The sequence below is a fragment of the Anopheles maculipalpis genome, chromosome 3RL (genome assembly GCF_943734695.1).
Source record: "Anopheles maculipalpis chromosome 3RL, idAnoMacuDA_375_x, whole genome shotgun sequence".
Classification (NCBI taxonomy): domain Eukaryota; kingdom Metazoa; phylum Arthropoda; class Insecta; order Diptera; family Culicidae; genus Anopheles; species Anopheles maculipalpis.
The window spans coordinates 82,051,686-82,070,176 of NC_064872.1; the positions used below are offsets into that span (position 1 = coordinate 82,051,686).

Here is an 18,491-nt window from a genome sequence, read left to right on the forward strand (position 1 = left end):
ATGGATGGTGGAAAAGCCGTACAGCGTCGGGAAGTTCCGATGAACCACCTGTTCGATGGTGGTGAACTGAACGTGTACGATCAAAAGATTGCCAATCTGTCGGCAGGTGCACCCGGGCCGGATCTGCTCGGGAAGAGCGCTGAAACGTTCCGGCAGGCAACGGAAGAGCGGGTTGTAAGTAGGGAGAGAGTGCCATGGTCCGGCGTATCACATGGCACGGGAAGATTGTGCGTTAATTGTGATAAGAGATTTAATTGTGTGTTTACAGTGCTCTCATGTTAATCGTCTTCTGATTTGGCTTTTGTTTGTGTGACGAGTAGTTTAAAATTGAAAGATCTATTTGAAATTATAAATGTTTACGTTTAGAAACGCTACGTTTTAGCTTATCGTACCTCTCTTTACTTTATTAATCAATTCAATTACATTCCGTTAAAATAGAATAATATTAAATGCTATTCCAGCTTAACGACGGTACCGGTAGCGCTTGAAATGGAACCAAAGCTGGAAAATATTGTTCTGAAACTGACAACGGAACCCACGTTTGTAGCTAAATTCCCACTCGCGATTTACGATCTTAAACGCAATATCTTCATACGGTGGCCCCGCGTGGAACCGTAACGTTGCAAAGTCTCCATTATCCGAGCAAGGCGTCAGGAAGTACTGTGGTGTAGTGTGCTTGTTAATAAGATCCGGATAGAAGATGTTAAACTTGTATCCCTGTACAATCTTCGGCGGTGGATTGTCCATATCGTAATGCGTCTGGTTGTACTTGTTCCACTCGAACCCGGTGTGAACGCGATTGAAGTAGCGCGGCTTTCGTGGTCGATATTTGTCCGACCACAGGTACACCTGTGAGTCGACACGCGTTTCCACGGAAAATTCGGCTTCATCATTGTCCATACCGCGGCGTGCTTCCTTGCGCAGTAACATCTCCTCCCGAGAGTAAAGTTCTTCATCTTGATTGATACCCAACACCTTCTGCCGCAAAAGGTCCAATATTTCTTCGTCCTTATCTTCGGTGATGATTTCGATCCCGGGTTCGAGATCGGCCGATTGTAGATACTTTGGTTCGTAGCCACCTTTTTTGTACATCTCGAAACATTCGTTCAATATGTCCGATTCGTGATTGTCGGCGGGTTTACTTGGTCCTGCTTCCGGTTCAGATTGAACCGCTGTACTGTCCATAGATGATTCGTCAGCCTGTTCACCGGTTTTACTACTTACTCCGGATGGGCCCGCTGCTTCATCGTCTGATAGTTCTTCTTTCTTTACTTGCATTTCTTGCTCCTTCTTTAGCAGCTCTAGCTTGCTGCGAAGGTTCTCCTGATGACGGTCACGAAGCCGTGCCCGAGCCATGTGTGCCTTGAGCTGGGAAAGTAAACTCTCCCAATACCCGATATCCAACCCATCCTGCTGGCTATTGATTTTGTCCTCAATTTTCTTCTTGAGCTCGTCCAGCTGTTGTGCAGTTTTGCCACGGAAAATCTGTGTCACATCCTTCGCTACACTCTGATGAATTCCTTCACGCCGTCCCGTTGCAATGCGTTGTTTTTCCGCTTCCACCTTGCGTAGTTTGTGAATTTCATCATCAACGATGATGGTTAAATCCGTCCAAAAGTCCAAATTCTTTCCCTTCTCGAGCTCGTTGTACACTTTGATGTCAACCAGCAAGTCTTCCAAATCGTCCAAACTCAACCCGTTCAGGTAGGTGTACGGTTCGTGCATCTGCATCTCGATCGATTCCTCCAGGTTTTGCTCGGAGATGTACTGTGCGAGCAGATCGATCGGCTTAGCACGCCCATCCTGTATGCGGATCTTGCTGCGTAGCTTTGCCTGCTCCAGGTGGAACGTTTCCTCCTGACGCTGCCACTCATCAAACTGGGCCGCTTCCTTCGAACGCTGCATAAGGTACATATCATCTTCACGCTGTTGCTGCTGATGTTCACGTTCCAGGCGACGCTTTTTAATCTTTTCCAACTCGATAACATTCTCTAGCTGTGTTTTGCGATTCAGTGCCTCTAGCTCGCGTCGTGAGATGTCTTTTAATCCCTGCTTTTCGAGTTTCTTTTTCCACACGAAGGGGGCGGATTTTTCACTCTGCTCACCCCACATTTTCCACAGCTAGGGTGTACGATAGAAATTTTTTGATTGAATAAATGGAAAATAGAGTGATTTTGAGACGAATTTCACGTACTTTTTCACTTCACACACTGCTGGATGTTGTGGCTTCTTGTGCAGACTGTAAACAAAGCGATGGTCGACGGGGAGCTGTCAAATTGAAGTGGCTGTCAAAAAGGAAAGCTTCACATTGTGACATGTAGATGGCGCTCACTGACAAAGCTGTATATTTCGAAAATGTCGTTGCAGATTTAATTCGTGCAATACTTTCCCAATCAAAATGATGTGTCGTTTTGTTCATTGCTTTTTCATAGAAATATGAGCTTAACAACTCTTCCTTCCTCTTCCAATATGGTCCCACTATTGGAACGACGGAATTTCGTAAAACCCTTGCCTCGTTTCTAGCCGATGGATATCGTAGCGAGGTACACATGTAAGTGTTTGAATCATCCACCCATCGCTCTCGGTACGGCTATCATCAGTCCCCGGTATCGTTGTTGATTTTGTCATTTCCATCAATCAGGTCCGATCTGGTTCAAACCAGTGGCGCAACGAACGGGCTCCATCTGATACTCTCCACCCTAGTGGATTTGACTGGTGTAATATTCGTTGACGAATACACGTACATGATAGCGCTGGAAACCATCGCCCAGTTTAACACAATGAAAATAGTTCCAGGTGAGTTGACAATCTTATCGCTACATGCCATTTGACTCCGCGCGCAAGGCCGCTTATCCCCGGGACGGGGACGGAAAAACGGAAGTTTAGCGAGAACGCTTGTCGAATGCGAGATTTCTATTTGTCCTTCGTCCCGCGATTAGTGCCCCTTGATGAGGATGGTCCCAACGTGGCTTCGCTGCAAGCGCTGATTGCTCAGCACCGGTTCGAGGCGACGAAAGGGAAACTATTTTGGGGCGTTTATTACACGATACCGACGTTTCACAACCCGACCGGGATCGTGTTTTCTGAGGGTAAGTATGCAATGCCGAGCAGGGCAGAACGAAGCCCAGGGGTGTTAGCGCCGGGTTGTGATGCCCGATGCCTAACCCCATCCAGTCCCATACATGAGTATCTTTTTGCCTATTTTGGACCGACCATTACTCTTTTTGTTTGATGCGCAGAAAAATGTCAACAGCTGATAAAGCTGGCCCGTGAAAGCGACATCTTGATTGCGTGTGACGACGTGTACAATTTATTGCACTACGATAATCCCGCGGCACCACCGCCGAAGCGCTTGTTTGCCTACGATATTGCCGATCTGGGCCGGGTGGATGGATGGGCCGGGAATGTTATCTCGAACGGATCGTTTTCGAAGATCCTTTCCCCCGGAATTCGGCTAGGATGGATGGAATGTCCTCCGCGGTGTGTTGAAGCATTTCGAAATAGGTAAGAAACTTACTGCCTCGTCTTGGGAGTGATCAAATAATGCAAATTCCTTCCCACAGTGGAGTGCTGAAAAGTGGAGGTGCAGCCAACAACTACACTGGCGGTGTAGTGAGCACGCTCATTCAAATGGGCTTGGCTCAGCAACAGCTAGAACACTACAGCAACAACTACACCATGCGACTGAATGCGATGGCCGAAACGTTGGACGAACATCTTCCAAAAGAGTGCAGCTTCCGTAAGCCGAAGGGTGGATACTTCGTCTGGATACGCTTCCCGGCCCATATCGATTGTGCCGAGTTCAATCGGTACTGTTTGGAAAAGTACAACGTGTCCGCCATTCCTGGCATTAGGTTTTCCATTACCGGCGAGGCTCGTCACTTTATACGCCTCACATTTGCGTTTCACGAGCCCGACTATCTGCGCCGCAGTGTGAGAACGTTCTGTCAGGCGGCGAAGGATTATCTTGCGATAGCGTCGACGCCATAATATCGCTGCACGCCCCTAACCCCCCAAGAAAACTGCTTCCGGAGGATTATCCACATATCGTAATGATACCATTTTTGGTTTTCTGCACGACCCTCTTTCGTACATAAATCACCGATAATAGGCCCTGCAAATAAACATCCAATTTGGGCTCGAGAAATGAAAAAAAAACAAACTTCGCTCATATCTTTTTACTACGGTCAGTGCCGGGTGTCGCATAGTTAAACTTTATCGTCGTCCGTTTGAATCTGTTGATTGAATACAATACAGCACACCAACCGGCACCAACCGGCAGCGGCATGTTCGTGATGGGTGTTTTGCTCGCACCCAGCCACGTTCACGTGTTGTGCGCACGCATTGAGCCAGCAAAACAAGTGGCCCGAAGTGTCTGGCAAACAAACGCAAACATTGTTCGGGGGTGCGCTGTTCTGTCCACAGGAATATACACACACACACACACGCACACAAGATGCAGACTGTGGATGCATTGAATGCAATTATCTCTTGATAATGGATGCGCGCGGTTGGGACGAAGATGCGGCACTGCTTTGGTTGTGAAAGAAAATTTTCCACTAGATCGGTGGTGATGTAGGAAATAGCTTTTAATTAAAGGGGCCCCGAAGGTGAAATGATTACAATGCGACGATGCTGATACGAAACGTAGTATATCGTACTAAATTTAGATGGATGGGGACAGGATTAAACGTCCGTAGTAAATTGATTGGCATAAATCATGGGAGGTGGAGTGCGTAGTTGAACATTTCGCTAACGATGTCTTTCTTGTTGTTGACGATTCATAAGGATTATTAACACTTTATGACCGAAATTTTGTAAAATGAATAATGCTAGGTTTTGAGGAAAACCCACAAAAAAACCAAGGAGAGATCGTCGCTCAATAATGTCCTTTGATTGCTGCATTTAAAAGGCATTCTGCAAAAATACTTCCAAGCCTCGCTGTCTCACAATGGAGTCTTTCAAACAATTTCAAATTTCTTTTCTCTCCGGAGAGATAATTCTTGATTGTGGCCACAACAAGATTATCCTTAAGAGAACGTTAGAGGAGAAATGGGACGAGTTTGAAAACATTAAACTCTGATCAATTCGTCCTGGTGAACTTATCCGATCAGCAGACTAAATTAGTCTCCGCCTGTGAAATTTTGAACCTTGAGATTTGCTAGTTTTTGGCAAGGAATAAGAAATTTATACGTTACCGGATCGATCCACAAAGGAAAGAATAGCGCAGAAGAACCCTTTGGGGTAGTCAGTCTGACCCAAAAATTAACAAATGTTAGGACGTCATTAGAGAAATCCCTCTTACGAAAACGAACAGCAAGAGAAGTAATGTTACAGCGAAAAAACCATCCAAAGTTCCCCAGCTTGTATAGGGAACTTGATGTGGAAGATTGATTTGACATCCTGGCTTGTCTTTTTAGTGGAGGGTGTAAAGTACCAGGACATTTGCAAGTTTCAGCTAAACAGCTTCAAAGGATTTCGTCATTTCCTCATGATGATCATGGAGCGATCATGTAGTTTTGCTTTTTGGGAGACATGCACGGCCTCAACTAGGACTTTTGCATAACATTTTTCATCTTATCCAGAATCTTCCAGAATATTCCGAACCCTAGGGCTAAAGAAGTTAACGATTCGATCTTCGTTCAGGCGGCATTCTTAAAGTCTAACATTTTCTCTTGAAAAATTGACCATAGCAGCTACGGATTATATGATAAGCAGGTCAGATTTATTTTATACGTCAATAACGATCTGGCCAGTTGTTAACACATACATATAAGCAAGTATTATTTTTAAACGTTTAAGTCGACGTATAAGTGAATAACTAACTATCAGGTAGCAACCCAGCAAAGCGATTTAAAGTGTTAGATAATGATGGTAAGTCTTACTTCCACTTCAAACCCCAAAACCAGAGATTTGCGAGGCAGCTCTCCTAGAATGTGAAGTGCTCTCTTCAGCAGCTTTAGCAGCAGTTAGAAATATATCAATTGATCTACCATCAGTCAGAATAAGTCGCGTAGTTTACTTTCATAAATTAATCAGGATTGTGGCAGCAGTTTCCAAAAATTCTCCCAAAAACCTCTTTTACGGGTTTTAAATTTGCAAAGTAATATAATTGAACCATACGATGGTGCTATTCAATATATGTATCTATCGGACGAAACCAAGCGTCCGAAAATGTGTCAATTTTCATCATGCTTGTTAGACTGTGTTAATAACCTATCGCCTCCATAAGGTTGTGTACAACGATCGTCCCCGCTTCTATGTTTTTTTTTTTTATTCGTTTTTTAATATTCCGCAGATCTATCTGCAAAGTGACGCATCGGGTTAATTGTGATCACACTTTTGGACGCTCAAATTGAAACCAATCAGTCTTGGAACGCATGCGCGCTATGGATAGAGTTGCTGCGGATTGTGTGTTGTTCTGGCGTTTTGTGTGTTTGTGTTTTAACGACCCCGTCGAAACGTCACCAAAGATCATTTGCCTTTTAGGAAAAAGGAAACAAACAGAAAAAAGAAAACGATAATAATTCACTAAAACCTCCCCAAATCGATTGTCCAAACAGTCACGCGCATTACACCTCCCTTCCAAACGGCCACTTGATCTGTCCTTGTTTGCATACCACTTTCGGTCACACAAGGCAGTTCGGGGGAGGTTTATGCAGCAAATTGTTGGTTTGGATTGGCAGAATTTCGCAATCTTCCTTCCAAGACCCGTCATTAATGCTAAAGGACGTATAAGGGAAAAATGGTATCGTCGCGGTTCCACCACAAGGGTCTTATCTTATCGTCTTCGTTACTGATTTTGTTTGTCGTCCACGGTCTGCGCTGTATACAACAAAAAACGCACCTGTGTGTGCGCGTGAGTTTGATAAGCAAATAACACTTTAATTTTCCGATCAACCCCCGTAACAAACGTCCTTCCCCCGGGGGCTCGGTCACCTGTCCTTTCCAAGGGAAGGATAGAAATCGCTAGAAATCGCTATGCCCTTCGGCTGTGGTCTTCCTCTTGAGCCGGGGATCGGGATCTTTGTTGGGACCGGCAAAAGTACACAGATACACATTCGTCGACGTTTCGCGTTGGCCACATTTTTTACACCATGATGAACGGCGGAAACGAAGAAGACTTCACGTTCGCTAGCACAAACAAAGCGTGATCTCGCGAGGGGTTGTTCCGCGCGCACACACACAAGCACGCTCTCGCGCACGCAAACAACAACCTCCCCCTTTTTTTCTCTACAGGACTATGGGGTTCAGGTGAACAAAGAACGGCCCAAAAGTGGATTTGTTCCGATGGCGTACTATTTTTGAGCTTTAAAATTATTTTTAACATGCGTTTTATTGTTTTTATTTTGTTTGTGACTTACCCATATAAAGCGAACAAAATAAGCATCCTAGCAGCCGGTGATTGTTGTTCTGCACGGGGCAACAAGCCACGATTGTCACACGGACACACTAGTAAACTTATTCGATCAATTTATGCTATTTATGATTAAGAATAAATGCACGAAAAAAAATTATTCCATGTTTTTTTTCTCATAAAAAAACAACAATACTCCCTAAAACTCGTTTCCGCGCATCCATTGTTCTCGCGCACCACTATCGCGACGCGAAGAAACACACTCAAACACACACTGCCACAAAACGTTGGGTTTTCGCGTGAATCAACACCCGCCGTTGCGTGGTTTTAATTCATTCGCTTGTAATACTCGCGGCGTAGCGGATCGTACACTCGGTTCTTCCCGCACATCACTGATCGGTGTTAACGTACCGGCGGCGGAAATAACAAAAGCGCAAAATCGATTACCCAAGTGGAAGTGAAACATCAGAAGACAAACACGTATTTGAAGGTGTGCGAATCAATAGTGTACTGAAATCAACAGCACGGTATCGGTGGAGTGTGGTGTGACCGCAAAGTCAAAGGTTACTGTGCAGTGAAGGAAAAAAAAACGGCAGAAAACGTCGCACAATCGTGGAAGGAAAAGGTGCATGAGCCTGCGAAGTGCGCTAGTGTGTGTTGGTTGTCGAAAAGCGTAATCACATTAGGAAATGGTCGTCGGCCGGCCGTCGTCGAGTGCTCGACGGAAAGGTGAACGACAACGGTGGTGGTGAACGCGGCTACTGATTGTTTGGCGAGTTGTGTGTTGTTGCTTTAGCTGGCCAAAAAGTGCCTCAAGTGTGAGCCACAACGGAGGAATGGAATGGTGAAAATGTGAAGCATATTGCGGTACGCAGCCACGAAGAGCATATGCAAAACGGGCACGAAAAGTACGTTGTCCACTTGTCTCGCTGTGTGTGATCATCGAGCTGAGCTGAACAATTGTGGGTGCTTCGACACGTCCAAGGAACCGCTGGATTTTGTAGCGAACTTCAGGAATATCGCAATTTCCTACGCTTGAAAGTGTGCCATTTTGTATGCTGTCGTCGCGCACTGTATACGTGTGTGTGTGTTTTCCAACACTATCAATCACCGCCGGTTCGCCCTTAGCCATCGCTCCCCCTGGGGTGTAAAAGTAAACCCTGGACACAGCATCCCCTAGACACCGCTCCCAACCGAGATTAATATCCCAGGTTGCTGTGTTGCGCAGTTTTTAGCACACTTGATCCGCGAGAGACTACACGGACAAGCATTAGCAGCGGATCGCGATCATTAGCAGGAGCAGCAGCACACAGGTGCGCACGGCAGCGAGAACGCCCTTTGGAGCCCCGGAGGAACGGCGAAGTTTTTGGACGGACCCACGATTCGCGTGTTCGTCTTTGGCACTGACGTCACACAGCGAAGCGAAGCGTAGAAGAAAGAGAAGTACTTCTTGGTGGGTTGCTTTGATTGAAGAGCGCAGCATTGAAGACTTGCGTGGTTGCGTGTACACAACACAATTGAAGTCACATTTTTGTTGGAGTCCACGGACCACAGCAAAAAAAAAAGGAGGACCCCAAGAGATTAACGATTATCCTCTTAAGAAGAGAAGCAGCAGCACAAAAAAGCAGGTAAGTTTTGTTTGTAATGGATTGTGACAGCAACAGCAACAGCGCAGACCGTCTTCACTGAGGTGTGGAAATTGTGACCAAAGAAGGAACCTAATGACCGTGCAAAAGAGCGAATTTTGTGGCTTTTGTCAATGCAGAAGCTGGGCTCTGTAATTGGTGGGTTATGGCTAAAAATCTGTCCTCCTATGTAGGAAGTAATATACAAACATTTACAGCAAAAAAATAAATAGATTGCAATCTATCATTTGTGGTATTTTTTTGGGACACTTAGACTTGAAATGGTTCTCTTTTTCGAGGGCTATTGCGATGTCTTCCCCATAAAGATTGGCTGTTTGAAGGTCACTCGCTTTGAAGGGTTCCCCTCGTACAGAGATGTACTTCATGTATCAATTCCCTTAATTTTACCAAACCCCACGACAAAAAAGGCGGAAGAAAACATAATGTGATTGGAGGGACTGTAGTAGGAGACTCTTGTTTCTAGGGCCCGCGGACTAGCATTTGTACCGTATCTGGACGTAGATAAGCATATATGTATGTTGCGCCCGGTACCATAACATTGATAATAGAGCAGTGCCAACACACAGGCTACACCTGAGGATACGATTGGACAAATCTTATCTTCTCTTGGCGTAGCAGCTTTCCTGCTCCTTCTTTGAGCCTCACCGAGTAGCTGTAGCGTAAAGTGATCAGGATTTAATCGATCGAACTGGAAGATAAAACTGGGTGGTTGAGCTTTGTTTGATTTGTTGTTTTTTTTTCTTTCCAATATTCGGTATGTGATTAATTTGTATCAATCAACACCCGAGACTAGCTGGACGGTTGAAGATTAGTGCCGTCCAGTAAATCCCAGGTGTGCTATAAATAATTCGATTAGAAACATGTTACCCTGTGTGTGAGTGGCCCAGAAGAGAACAGAGAGAAGAAACCCTCTGAAACGTTCTCCAAATTTGTTACACTTATCGCATCATCAGGGTCTTTAGCTGGACAAGGACACGTACTAGTTCTAATAATTTTTTATCGGTTTTTTAAGTTCCACTTTTTTGCAACTTTTTCGAAACAAAAAGTAACTAAGGCTTTAGCACGTGTCACATAAAAATCTTCCTCATCTCGCACCGAACTAGAGTTGATCATAAAAAGTATTTAGCATTGAATGTGTAATCCCCTTTTTGTGCTTGCTAACACCGTACACATCCCCCAGACTCACTTCCGTGAGCTAGCCTTGTGCATCTCATAGCGCGCGTGAAGCGATCATTTAGGTCTAGCGATCATTTTCCCCGTTCGCCGAACCTCATTTGACAAATGATGATGAGATTTGCCCTCCTGTGCAGCGAAGAACAAAAATGCATTTTTATAATAGTTTAATGTACGCTATTGGAGCGATACTACTGAGTATTACAGAAGCACGGGAGACAACACTTCCCATTTCCTCGCGGGAGATAAGCATCATTTTTCATGGTTCATCGGTAGTATCCGATTTGTACATCAGTACTCGCTTCAACGTGACAAACACACTAAATGAGCGTTAATCGATGTTTACCAACAGCAATTCCCATTCTACGAGAATGAGGCGCTCTTCCTGGGATGTTGTTAATGGAGAACCCTAAGGGTAGAAGGCGCATGTTAATTGCGACAACCATTAAGAGATGTAATGTGACGCGTTCCTCAACATGCTCTGTGATTTCTTGCGGGTATCTTTCACTTTCAATGCATATTTATAGTTTAACTGAAACTGTAATCATTGAACCTGATGTGTTCTCTCATTTGTGAGACAGAACAGTTCTGCAGCATCACCAGAAGATCAGATGGACTTTTAGTCCATTTCGGATAGGATGTAATACCAAGTCCTAGAAGAGTTATAAGAAACATCGGCTCTGAATAGGATACTATTACAAAAAAAAGCCTCTGTTTTGGTCCACTAAGTTCTCTAAAAGAACATTGGAACAACACGCAACAAGGCAAGGCACGCAGGCTACGAAATCTACACGAAAATGAACGATCCGTATAACAATCGGAATATTTTGGTGTGCAATCTTATCCAGACAAATCACCTATAGAGCAATCGAACTTTACAATATCTCAGATTGAGAGCTTCAAAAATACATTCAAAGATACATAGAAAAGAGTTGCTAGAATTTATAACTTAAAGAATGTATTCTTTTGTCCAATAATGCTCACAATAACAGAGTTCCTATCTCCAAAATTTTATTAAAACGGCTTTATTGATCCAATGGGTAGTAGGGCATTTGTTCTTCGAAACATAATCAACGAGGATTTCGAACGCTGGGAACACGTATAAGGAACATCGCCCATTCCAATCAGTATCATAGGTGAGATGTCGAGTTTATCAACATATTTCCTAACAATAATAAGGATAATTGCCCATTTTCATTGCGCATCATTACCGTAACCAATTGGTTATCGACAAGGCCACACCGCCTGCGATCACGCCCCTCAGCACCAAGAATACGTGTTTAGGTTCAAGGGTTCTGCAAGCAAGTTTTTGGCCACTTACTTCCTCTTTTTCTATCCACTCGCCTACTTCTGATGTGATTGTCGAGCGTAGAATTGATGAAGACGAGCATCACAAATTGTTCTACCGTACAGGAGAGAACCAACAGAAAGGGAACAGATTCATCAAATTGCCAAAAATGGGAAGAAAAAAAAGTACGTCACATTCTAAGTTTGCACATAAACTGTATGCTTTACCGGAGGGTCAGTCACGATCACCACCGTACCGAAAAACGCGCAGCTTCTTCTCAAAGCTGGTTGAGTAGGTCCTAAGTGTCGTGGCGACTTTCGACGTTGGTTAGAGTTGATGGAAATTTATTGGATTGTTTTTGCCTGCACACCGGTCTCCGTGTCCGGCGACACCACCAACACAACCCGCAAAACCTTGCCAAACGTCACACCGAGTACGCGCGACGAAAGTGACCACGTCGTCGTCGCGTTCGTGGTTGGTAATTGACGCCATTTGCATAATTTACGCCTGGCTTAGAATTTCGGCGCATTGGTAATGAATGTTGTAGGGTAGAAGATGGCTGCTGCTCTGCTGCTGCTGTTGCACAAACTGATTGCATTTTGGGGCTATCAATCATTTTATTTGGTTAGATATATTCACCAGATCATCAGACAAACACGATCATTATTGTTAATTTCGTTTCGTTTGTAACCCATTTCAGGCACGCACCATGTTGAACCTCGAAACGGGTGAGATGGAGTACGGCACGGTCGGTGGGTACGACCGGGACCGTATCTATCTCGACAAGGAAACGGGCGAGGTGAGCAGCGATCCCACAGAACCGGCCGGTTCGCGACGGCGGCGCACCAAGTTCCTTATACCGAAGCAGTACCTTCGCAACCAGTGCGGTATCATTGCGCGGCGGCCACCGCCAGTACCGGCGACGCCGAGCGTCGGCTGTGCCATGATGGCGTGCAAGCAAAAGATGATACCGATGATGAAGGAGGTACCTGTCAAATGACATCCATACACTCTGTACTCTAGGCTAAATAGGCTACACGATTCTACTTCACCCGCTGGATGAACATGAAGGGTTCCCATTTGCGGCCACGCCTGACATATTGCGGAAGAGGTACAGATGATCAACGAACGATGTGTTTCTTTTCTTGTAGCAATGTAGAGTAGCAAAGAGGGAACGAGTGAGCGATACGGAGGGATAGGGTTCCGTCTAAGGATTACGGTAATTGTATGGATGGGGTTTCTATGAGGCTGTATGTGTGTATGTGTCTGATGTATGAATGTGATCCCGCGATCTACCAAACCAGCTAGGATTCTTAGGATTTAGCGAGAACAGTGTTGTCTTTGCACTTATTAAACCCTTCTAAAGCAAGAAATCGCCAAATTGCAAAACTAATGCACCTTTTTCGTTCTATATTCGCCTCTACCCTCTACAGGAGATTACGGTCGGCTACAATAGAACCGCCCATCTGCTCTTCCTGTTGCCACTGCTGTTCGTAACGCCGAAGCTGTTCGCGCTCGTCATCTCGTTCATCGAGATGATGCTGCACATGTGGGCCCACCGGAAGAACAGCACTAACGGCAACCCGAACGTCTACTATCGCAGCCCGATGCACGTGGTGACGCGCAACTTTTGCGAGCTGTGCCGCCACGAACGTTTGATGGGCCGGGTCGGAAAGCTGCAGGACGTGCGGATGAAGCAGATGCAAAACTACTTCCGGAAGGTTACGCGAAACATTGCCTAAAAATTTAACGTGGCACGCTTGCTTTTTTGCTGTGGTAACACCTTCGCAGAGTGCTGTGTGCTGTGTGTTTTTTTTTGTAACGAAAAAAACCAACCATGGCACACTAACTACTGCGAACTGGTGTGTCTGTTTCCAGTTGACTATTAATTTGTTTTGTTTTTTGCCTTTTAGACTCCTTATATGTGCTATTTTTACCGATACATTGTTGTAAATTTATAGCGGATATACGCGGATTATACATATTAATAAAGCAAACAAAAGAGACAAGCTTATGGTGTTTTTAATTTGTCTTGTTTAGCTAGTTTTTAGAGTTTTATCACATGATACCATTTACAAAGAAAAATGGGACAAAATCTTAATTTAAAAGGTTATTCAAACCATATCAGACCAATACCAGTAGAAGGGAAATGAAGCATTTTTGTTTCAAGCCTTTTTGGCCTGCGCAGGGTTGAACGCGTCACGTAGAGATGGCCGGATCTACAATCCGTTTCCAGAAAACTCCGTTTTATTCCGTAAAAGATCAACAGTGCCCAACACCCGTACCATTACAGTAAAGGGATGGTCCTCGGCGAAAGACATCGCGGAACTCATGTGATAATGAATCGAAATTTAAAAATTCTACCATAATGGCAATGTATTGCCAGATGGTGGGACGATTGCATCCGCGTGCTTTAATTCATGATCAACGATTATTCGAAATATTTTTCAAAATAATTGCTCCCTATGGTGACAAGCAAGAAGGGATTCGGATAATGACTCATAAACAATGTGATCGTAAACCATGATTTTCTAAACATTTCTCGAGCTTTCGCGGCACAAAACAATGGATTTATTCAACAAAATAACTCTTCCAAAAAGAAAAAGATTGAGTAGAGCTTAATGTAAACCCCAAAGAAACCATCAGCGACAGCCCGTCAATACTCACCTTCAATAGGACGACTGGTTTCTCAGGTGAGACTATATCCACAACACACACCCATTGCTCTAGCATTCATTTCCGTAATCTTCCACGATCGTGTCCGTTTCGTCTGTTGGTGTAGACAAACGAAAGAAAAAATTGTGCATTAATTGCATCAAACCACACATAGCGCTCGCTCTTACCTTCGATCTCCACATAGCGATTATCGTCCGTCGGTACGATCGTAACGTTCCGGAGCTCCAAATTCCCGAGCACGTTGTCCTTCGGCCCTTCCCACCCATGCACCCGCGCCCGATGTCTGATCAGCGATATGCGCGCACACAACGAAATGCCACACTCAGTACAGTCGAAGGTTACGGGATCGGCACACTTTTCGTGTGCGGTCAGGTGCAACATCAACGAGGGTTTACGAGTAAACCTTTTCCCACACACCTCACATTCGTACCGCTGTATCCTGGCGAGCGCTTGCTCCTGCTTCACCCTTTTTTCATCACCGGGTTCGTCCTCATCGGTTTCGAAATAGTTTTCGCTACCGTAGTTCTGCAGCTCCGTATGCTTTCGTTCGATGTGTACCCGTAAATTGACGCGCTGCGTGTAGGAAAGAGTACAGTGAGGACATTTGTACGGTTTTTCGAGCGTGTGCGTTGGCAAGTGTTTGGCCAGCAAGCTTTTGTACGGGAATTTACGATTGCAGTGTGGACAGGCGAATATTTTTACATGCATCTTTCGTTTGTGACGTTCTAGGATAGTCTTTCCCCGGTACGATTTGCCACACACGGAACACGCGAACGATCCATCCTTTTCCTCAACGTCTGGCAGTTCCAGGCCCGAAATAATCATCGTGTTTTCGTTCTCGCACAACACATCAAACAGCTCGCGAAAGGTCATTTCCTGCTGATGCTGGGCCTGGAAATGATCGTAGAATGCGGTCGCGTCCGAGTAGCGTTGCGTGCAGAGCGGACACACGTGCGGAAACTGACGGAAATGTTTCATCATATGGCTTTGCAGCTCGCTCATTCGGATGCACTTTTTCTGACATATTTGGCAGGTAAACTTCTTGTCCACCGTTTCACCGGTGTGGACGCGCATGTGAATCGTAAGGTTTATCTTCTGCGAAAATCTATCAAGGGAGGGAAAGTAAAAAACAAAATAAATGGGATAATCAAACACTCTGCTCGGTCTGTTTGATCAATCGGCCCGTCAAACAATTCAGTACCGTTTGTCGCATATACCACAACTATATTTCTTCTCTCTGGTGTGTATTAAAACGTGTCGGTCCTTAAAACTTTTGTACCGAAATCCTCTCTCACAGTGCTCGCAGAAAAAACGCTGCAATTAGATATCCAAAAAGGTAAATCAATCCTTCAATCCTCCGGCACATTTCGTGCCGGAGAAGGATACTCACATTTTCCCCCTTATCCTTTTGTTGGTTCTGTTTCCAGTCTTCATCGCTGCAAATCGACGTGTCTTCCAGTGCCTCAATCGAACCATACTCGGCTTCACTTAATGCATCGTCTTTTAGCGTCGAATCTCTGTCCAGCTGCTCAATTTCCGGTTCGTCCTGTGCTTTAGACTTTGCGTCCAGTGGTTCAATTACAAATATATCATCCGGAATGATCTTCTGTTCCGGTTCTTCTCCCAACAGTCCTATGCTGGTATCTTTCAAGTGCACTTCTTTCGCGTCATCGCTCACACTTTCACTGTCGCTAATAACTGTCCTGTTTTCCTCAAACTCTTCATCAACTTCATCGGTATCGTCAACATCAGGAATAGTATGGGTTAGTGTGCTTTCATCCTCTTGCTTGGTCACTTTGGTTGGCGTTTCTTCATTCGCATTTCTCCATATCACAGCATCCTCATGATCGTCATTCCCATTTGACTCCACTTCCGATATACGTGCATCGTTATCCTCCGATGCCGAATGGTCGTCGTCCAGCTTGAGAAAGTAATATTTTCCATTCGCATACTCGATACCGATTTCCTCAACCAGTTCGTCGTCGTCGTTTTCTTCTATCGGTTCTACGTCTTTATCTTCTTTTGCTTGTTTCTCAAAAGAAGCAACAGGTTCGGTAGGATGTTCCGCAACGTTTAAATCGTCAATTAGATCAAGGTCGGTCCTATCCGGACCCTGGTCTAATGGTACATGATCGATGCCAGTTGGTTCGTCAAGATATACGAAAAAATAATCAAGTGGAGTTTCCTTTGAACCAGAATCACTTTCTTTTGTGGGATTTGGTGGTGTGTCAGGAACGTTTCGCTGAGGAAGTATGGATGGTAGCGCCGTGGAGGGCAAATAGCGATACCCGTGCACCGGGTGACGCCCGAAGCTTTCTTCTGCAAAGTGGCAGCTGCATACTTTGACCTCTCCATCGGACAGAGCTTGCATCAGATCGGCATCCGTTACTTCCAGCAGTGAAAACCATTGCTGCTGAACGATTTGATCGTCTGGTAAGCTAGAATGTGAAAGAAAAGTAAAAAGTAGTAGAAAAAAAATCAAATAAAACACAAAGCAAAACAATCCTTTTCCCATACTTTACGTAAAACACCGAAGTATAACTGACGACGTTATCGTCTGTATTGCAACCAGGAACTACGCACTTCATTTGTTAAAAGCTTGGAATAATGTTAGCTCACACTATCACGGCACAACATAAGCGGGTCGGAGAAGTTTTGTAATGAAAAATTAAGAGAATAAATGTAATTTTACTTCCAGTTGCTGGCTTGTGCGTATTGTTTACGTTTTGCGTTGGACTGTTTACGTTTACAACCCTGCCGGGTTGAGTTGGAATTGTCAGTGCTGCGCACAGTGGGAATAGCATTCGGGACATTTTCTAAGCATTTTGTTTGTATTTTAAATTTCCTGCGCATTTTCCATATACATAGACGGTTAATCATAAAGTTGTAGGTACAGGTTAAAAAACGTTGTTTTATAATAAATTTTATATTAATTATAGCTTCAATATGCGCAATAATAGATCATTAATATTGATTAGCTATTGTATATCTTTTCCAACGTAGATTGTTGCTGACGGGAACAAACCGTCGGTGTTAGACCGATTACGCGAATGATCTATTCCGAAGTCTTGCGCTGTTCTTTGTTACATCGTCGATCTGCTTAGATCAGACGGCGAGGCTTTTTCCTGCATCGAACAGTACACTGGTCAACCTACCAGTGGATCCGCGTATTTGCTGACCACGCGTTGAGACGATGGGCGCCGCTAGCTACGTTCAGGCCGGTCATAAACCGAGCGAACCGAGTCAGCCGGCGAAATTTTCCCATACTTCTTCTAACGAAGTGAAGAGGCACTATTGGAGTGCGAGACCAATATCCGACTGGAAGGCAGAGGGGGGACTTACCCAAATTTCATAAAGAGTTGCCATAGACTTAATGTTAGTATGACAAATTCAATTACAAATATTCAACTATTACACGCCTGCTTATAATTACAGTAGAATCATCAAACGTTTACTTCGCGGCGTACGCCGCTTCGATTTACATGCCATCACCATTGAATGCACGACATAACGATCGAAACACGTGCCCCATTCAAACGACTCGAAGCAAAGGATGAAAGTTGCATTGTAACCGTAAACAGGTGTAACATTTGCAACACAAAAAATAGACACGTGTGCACCAAAAGAAGATTCGAAATATCCGTAGCGTTCTTAGTAGAGTTCGTATCCGATTAAACAAAATGATACAAGCAGAATACTAGTACCATACTCTTTTTTTTCCAAGACGCATACCGTGCTGTATGTGTAACCCACAATGAAACATTTGTCAAATTCAATTATAAACATTCTTCGCACGTACAGGACAGCTCACGGGCAGAGGGTTTAATGCTGCGTAGAAAAACATTCCCCATTCCCAGATCATATGCCAGATAATCGCACCAAACCGGACAACACCTCGATCGGAACAGGAAACTAAAGCCGGTCTTGCTGAACCGCCGTTTACTTTCTCGGTGTGTCGCTTTGCTCGTACATCCCATCGCACAAAGTGTGGCGCTCCTTCCCGGGGGCTTCTTCCGATTGGAATAGTTCCGTCAACAGGTTAATTGCTGGCAGCTCTCTGAAGTGCTATGGCCGCGCGCAAGCGTAATACGAAGTATAGGGGACGATAAAACTAGTCCGGATTGCGGTAGCAGGGAACGTCTTTGCAAGTTATCATATCAGCTCTTATCGCGCACCCTTGGTACCGTTGGGTGGGAGAGTACGAAGCAAGCAAACAACCAAACTTAACTGGTCGTATTTCGCAAGGAATGATACCGCAACTTACAGTTACTCAGGGATAGCGTACGAGGAAATTAAAAATATTATATACTTTTTAAATTAAATCTCAATGCAATTTGAAAACTCCACCCCC

General features: G+C 44.6%; 5 protein-coding genes across 6 annotated transcripts in view; 2 read left to right on the forward strand and 3 right to left on the reverse strand.

Moving 5' to 3' along the window:
* Positions 1–3,990, forward strand: LOC126562312 (2-aminoadipate transaminase). Its single transcript, XM_050218772.1, has 6 exons — positions 1–174; positions 2,433–2,551; positions 2,642–2,796; positions 2,940–3,089; positions 3,240–3,504; positions 3,564–3,990. Exons 1-6 carry the CDS (start codon positions 1–3, stop codon positions 3,988–3,990), a joined length of 1,290 nt encoding a protein of 429 aa, XP_050074729.1.
* LOC126561876 (PTB domain-containing adapter protein ced-6) overlaps positions 1–18,491 on the reverse strand; it is a 359,240-nt gene that overhangs the window by 294,734 nt on the left and 46,015 nt on the right. The gene's annotated exons all lie outside the window — the stretch shown is intronic.
* On the reverse strand, positions 407–2,112 carry LOC126561986 (cactin). The gene has a single exon (XM_050218387.1). The coding sequence runs from the start codon at positions 2,110–2,112 to the stop codon at positions 463–465; it is 1,650 nt and encodes a 549-aa protein (XP_050074344.1). The 3' UTR covers positions 407–462.
* LOC126563064 (uncharacterized) lies at positions 12,174–13,206 on the forward strand. Its single transcript, XM_050219674.1, has 2 exons — positions 12,174–12,449; positions 12,898–13,206. Exons 1-2 carry the CDS (start codon positions 12,174–12,176, stop codon positions 13,204–13,206), a joined length of 585 nt encoding a protein of 194 aa, XP_050075631.1.
* LOC126561046 (zinc finger and SCAN domain-containing protein 12-like) lies at positions 14,191–16,754 on the reverse strand. Its single transcript, XM_050216995.1, has 5 exons — positions 16,658–16,754; positions 15,531–16,578; positions 15,342–15,454; positions 14,308–15,245; positions 14,191–14,234 (listed from the first exon to the last, which is right to left on the reverse strand). The coding sequence occupies exons 1-5, from the start codon at positions 16,726–16,728 to the stop codon at positions 14,191–14,193; spliced, it is 2,214 nt and encodes a 737-aa protein (XP_050072952.1). The 5' UTR covers positions 16,729–16,754.